General features: G+C 32.7%; 1 protein-coding gene across 1 annotated transcript in view; it reads right to left on the reverse strand.

The window, feature by feature from the left end:
- Positions 1-5,630, reverse strand: part of ABCB5 (ATP binding cassette subfamily B member 5) — an 83,976-nt gene extending 78,346 nt beyond the window's left edge. Inside the window, exons 1-3 of the mRNA XM_008148273.3 lie at positions 5,578-5,630; positions 3,234-3,291; positions 1,434-1,584 (exon numbers count right to left, since the gene is read on the reverse strand). Of these exons, the coding sequence (XP_008146495.2) occupies positions 1,434-1,584; positions 3,234-3,291; positions 5,578-5,630 (262 nt within the window). The remainder of the gene's footprint in view (positions 1-1,433; positions 1,585-3,233; positions 3,292-5,577) is intronic.
- Positions 5,631-6,000: the final 370 nt, after the last annotated feature.

Genomic DNA, 6,000 nt, shown 5'->3' on the forward strand with positions numbered 1-6,000 from the left:
TGATTGCTAAGATTCCCCTCCTATCTTTATTCAGGCTTTTTGTTTCTAGTACTATAATTTTTCTGCATGTTCTTTTTGGCTTCTTTGCCATAGTATGTTCTATAATGCCATGTATGTCTATATATTATTAATGAAACTCTAAATAGATCTCTGAAAGATTTAGCCATTCTTGATTTTTTTTCTTCTTAAAGTTTGAATTACAGATAAATAGCCTGGAATGGCCCAAGCCTTTGATTAAATCTTGATGTAATCATCACTGTTTTTTCCCTTTTAAATAATTTTTTATTTTTCTATTATAGTTGACATACAATATTATACTTGTTTCGGGTGTATAACCCAGTGATTGGACGTTACATAACTTCTTAAATGATCACCTTGATAAATGTAGTACCCATCTGACACTATACATAGTTATTGCAGTATGATTGACTATATTCCCTATGCCATACTTTAAATAGAAAATTATTTGAAATTCTAGATAGACAGCTGAGCTATACGAATCTCAGATTATTTTTATATACCATGAGCAGATAGATGGCCATTGGACTTGAACTGCAACACTGGTTCTCTCATGAGTCTCCAGCCTGCAGGCCCATCCTGAAGATTTTGGACCTGCCAGCTTCCATTATTGAGTGAACCAATTCCTTGAAATCTCATCTCTCATCTCTCTCTCTCTCTCTCTCTCTCTCTCTCTCTCTCTCTCTCTCTCTCTCTCTCTCTCTCTCTCTCATATATATGGTGTCCCCCAAAATGTATGCACACTTTAGCAGTTGATAACTCACTTAATTTTCACTCCTTTTCAGGTTCAACTGATTTGAAATAATGGTGAAGCTAGACTAGGCTTTGAACAAAGAAAATTTATCCTAAAGTGCCACTTTTTTAAATGGGGATACATAAAAGATAAAGTTTATAGCACAAAACAAGCAACAATTGATGAATTGAGGGTGCACAGATACTAAATAAAATGATTCCATTGCTTCATGTTATCAGCAGTGCCTGGACCAGAATGGTCATCAATTTGAAAACAGGCATTGACAGAAAAATTACTCATTTCTATAGATTCTTTTAAATTTTGAAAATGAACTGTATGCTAATAAATACTAATTTTATAATCATTCAAAGTGTGTATATATTTTTTGGGGACATCCTGTGTGTATGTGTGTGCATATGTGTGTCTCTGTCTCTATACACACACACATATAATGTGTGTATGTATGTATTCAAACACACACTCATCCTATTGGTTCTGTTTCTTTGAAAAATATTGATGAATACAGATCTTGGTTCTTTAGTCCCTGGCAATATAGAAAAATAAATGACTTTAATACATAACATGTAGATATTGTATGGAAATACAATAATCTGTATTATGAGCTCACTGTTTTAACACCTCTGAGTCTCCAGCAATATAGAAAAGTAAATATTGTACTCACTTGTGTTGCTTTTGAGTAAACATCCACTAAGAAGGTTATCACTCATTTCTCCTAAAATCAGTGACATTACAGGAAGACATGCTCCATTTATCATTGATGCCAGTAATCCCAGGATCATGAGTGTGATGTCCAGCGCATCAGCAAAGCGAAACTGAGGAAAATAAACAAAACGGTAGCATTTTGCTGTAAAAAATTAAAACCCAAAACCAACCTACAGTTTTTGCCATCAAGTAAATGTCATTTTATAAATTAATTGACTAAATAAATGAATAAAACAATGGAAAAGTATTTATAAAGTAAAAAAAATAGTCACCAATTTTAAGGAATTACAATGTATATTGAAAAATATAAAGTAGCAAAATCAGTAAAAATTGTAGACCTGTGACACAAGTCAGGTCAGATGTGGATATGAATCAGAAACTTCCTTCATTTGGTTAATTCTGGAATAAATTAAGATATTTCAAAAGACTGCAATGACAATATCTTGATTGATGGACAATGATCTTCAATTCCCTAGGCTTATCAACATCATAGCAATGAAAACTAAGTACAATGAACCTAGTAAAAATCAGTTCACCAAATGTAATAAATTATATTTTTCATTCTTATTTTAAATTCCTCATATTTATTTCTACTTAGGACAACATGTATTCTGTAAATTAAGGTCTACAATAATTCGCAAAGCTGTTTAGAAGAAAGAAATAACAAAGTCAAATATTGATTGCTTCACATTCTATTCTATAGCAAGTCCCCATAACACTATTCCAAAGCCAAAACATGAACTTGAAAATGTGGATTATTTATTTTACTGGGAGAGGTCAAGATAAAATGTATAATGTTACTGAAATGAAATTAGATTTGAATAACAGGAACTTAGTACATATTTTATAAGTGGAAACTGAAAAAACTTAATGTTTTCCCTTCATTCATGCACTAGCTAATAAATATTTATGAATTAACTGCCATACCATTGTACTCATTACTACAGATGATAAGAGGGTATCTGCTCCTCCACCATCCCCAGAGTAGTGTGTTATCTCCTTGATAAAGTTTCTCATGTTCTGCTACTTCCCAGATTTCTTAAAAAATGGACTTCTGAAAAAATACGTACTTTCAAGTGTATTTTTAGTGATATTGATTTGATAGGTTGATTTAGAGATTAGATTAAGTAGAGGAGCTGTTTTGAGAACGCATTTTTGAAAATTTTCCTTAAACATAATGCTAAAGAATTGTGCTGAAACATACTCTGATGCATACATAACTTTTACAAAATATTTAGATAATTATTTTTTATTTAAGAAGGATTTATACAACTTTAAAAATAAAAGCAACTTTTGTCAATATCACTGGAAAATATTGAAATGTAAATAAAAATAGTAAAAGTCATTTACAATTCCACTGGAGGCCCAATGCACGAAATTTGTGCGAGGGGCTTGGCCCTTGCAGCCCCGGCTTCGTTGATAGTTCTGCTGTTCAGCCTAATTAGCATATTATCTCTTTATTATATAGGATACCACTCAGAAATAACCTCTGATAACATTTACGGATCACACATACACACACTCCCACCCCCCAAAATTGGAATCATTGTCTAGTTCTTGTGTTGGTTTTTTCCATGCCTTATTGTGAACCTGTTGGGTTGATTATATATTTTTCCTTTTGGAAATAATACTTTGAAGAATTTTTTAAAAATTCCTATTTCCCCCAAATAGATGTAAACTATCAAACAAACATTCTATACACTACTGACAATTCCCTAAAATTTTTTGATATGCATACTTTCTAACAGATGTTACTTACTATCTCAAAAGGTCCAACAACTTGGTTTCTTACTTTGGGCAGTTGTTCTTGCAGTTTTCTGGAAAGTATATGTTTAAAAGGTAACATTACAATGTGAATGTAATTTGTAACATTTTCTAGTTATTATTGTGCTGAAGAGTCAAATTTCACCCAGGGTAGCAAATTATACCAACACTGCAATTTTAAAAACAAATTTAATCACAGACAATACAAAGATTTTAAGTATAATCCCTGGAAAAGTAAGTTGTCATTGGCTGTTCACATTAGAGTAACAACTGAAGATATACATCTGGAGTGAATTTTTTTATTGTGGTAAAGTACATTTAATTTACAATCTCAACTCTTTTTAAGTGTACTTTTCAGTGGTATCAAGTACATTCATATTGTTGTGTTACCATCACCACTAACCATCCACAGAATACCATGAATCTTGAAAAATGGAAACTCACCACCATTCTCCTTTTTTTGTTTTTTAAGTCTTTATTGATTTGAGAGAGAGAGGAAGGGAGAGGGGAGACAGAAACATCCATGAGAGAGAAACACTAACATTGATCAACCCAGGCATGTGCCCTGACCAGGAATTGAACGAGGATCTTCTGGTGCATAGGTCGATGCTCAAACACTGAGCCACACCAGCGGACCCATTCTACTTTTGTCTCTTGAATCTGACTAGTCTAGGAGACTCATATAAGTGGAATCCTACAGTATTTTGTCCTTTTCTCATAGGCTTATTTCTTTGCATATCATTAGGGTTCATTCAAGTTGTAGCAAATGTTGGAATTTTCCTTCTTTTTAAGTCTGAATATTACTCCATTGTATGTATATACCACATTTTTAAAACTAATTCATTCATTCCTTAATCAATGTACACTTGGGTTACTTCTACTTTTTGGCTACTGTGAATAATGCTGCTAGGAATATGGGTGTACAAATATATCTTCAATTTCTGCTTTCAATTCTATTTTTAACTTCTTAAGGAACCATCATACTGTTTTCCATAGCAGCTGCATCATTTTACATTCCTACCAATCATGCACAAGGAGGTTTCTTCACATACTCACCAATACTTACTATTTTCTGTTTTATTTTTATTATAAAATAAATGAGAAGTCACTTAATTCTATTCCACCTGAGGTTAATAATTTACTTATGTACAAGGCCAATTTTCTCTGAGATGAGTCATAGATGACAAAAAAGTGCTTTAAGATCATAAAAGACCTTCCCCCACTCCAAACACTTAAGACCCAGTAAGCTCTCTTTTGATAAATTTTGTTTCAGGAAAACATTTCTGTCTCTATTGACTTTCATGGAAAGCCTTGGAAGGAGCGGTTGGGTAGTCTTTTAAAAGACCAGAGTTGAATGTGAAGACTCAGAGATACAGAATAGACTGACAGCTTTCAGAGGGGTTTGGGGGTTGTTGTGGGGCTGGGTGAAAAAGATGAAGGGATGAAGCAAATAACAACAACAACAACAACAACAATAACAACAACAACAACAAAGAAACCAACCAACAAACAAACACAAAATACTCATAGACACAGACAGCAGTATGGTAATTACCAGAGGGGAAGGTAGGTGTGGGGAGGCAGAAGAGGGTATAGAGGGGTAAATGGTCGTAGAAGGAGATTTGACTTAGGGTGGTGAACACACAATACAATATACAGACGATATATTATAGACTTGTACACCTATATAATTTTATTAACCAATGTCACCCCAATAAATTCAATAAAAATAAAGATTGTACAATGATAATAATTTTTAAAAAAGAAAGTGAAGAAGAGCACAGGTATGGCAGGAGCTTCCTTCCTGGCTACGACAGCCCTGCATTAATGAACCACAGAATCTAGAGGGGTCCACCTGAGGCTCACAGTTTATACATTGAAATTTAACCCAATTATTATGGTAAAGATGGAAAATTTTAAAACATTTCAACTTTAAATCTCCAAATTAATGGATTATAGGTGAAGAAAAATTTTATAACTTACACACAGACATCCATTCAGTGAAAAAAATAATCAAAACTTAACATTTTATTTTATTAAATGTACCAAGTGGAATGAAGGATCCATAGATAATTAAAATGGAATTCTCTGTATCTGGTAAACTACAAGAAATTCAGAAGAGGTGATATCTGAAGTGCTAATTCAATAAATCCTGTAGCTATTGATTTCCTAAAATTACTATTAAACCAGTTGTAACATTGATTATGTAGAAGTACAGCAAAATGCAAATAGCATTGCTAGTTTTGGAAAAAAATTACCTTTTTTGCTACAGCTGTGAAAAGGATAAGGTATATATGAAGTTGTAGAACACATTTTTGGAGAATTTAGGCAAAACTTACCTATTTCTCTGGCAATTTTCTTGCATCTCTTCAGCTTTTTCATAATCTGCCATCTTCTTTATAACTTAATTATTCTGAAGTAAATATCAACAAATATATCATGACTATGTGAAATTTTATCACTTAGCTGATAAAAGAGTTCTTTATATCCCTAACAGCTTCTGAAAAAACATGCTGCCTCTTCACCCCTCCACCCCAACTGGAGTTCTGGTTATGTATCTTTAGATTTTATCATTGAATTTATGACTTCTTGGTCTCATTTGGGCTTAGATGTAAAGCTAATGAAAATTATAGAAATGGAAAAAAAAAAGAAGGAATATCAAGTTCCATGACAATGCATAGTTTTTCATGACATTGGATTTTATCTCTATTCTGCCACTGATTTGACTGTAATTGATGAAAACTTTAAACTATCTCATGCTT

This window comes from Eptesicus fuscus, chromosome 14 (assembly GCF_027574615.1).
Source record: "Eptesicus fuscus isolate TK198812 chromosome 14, DD_ASM_mEF_20220401, whole genome shotgun sequence".
NCBI classification, from domain to species: Eukaryota; Metazoa; Chordata; class Mammalia; order Chiroptera; family Vespertilionidae; genus Eptesicus; species Eptesicus fuscus.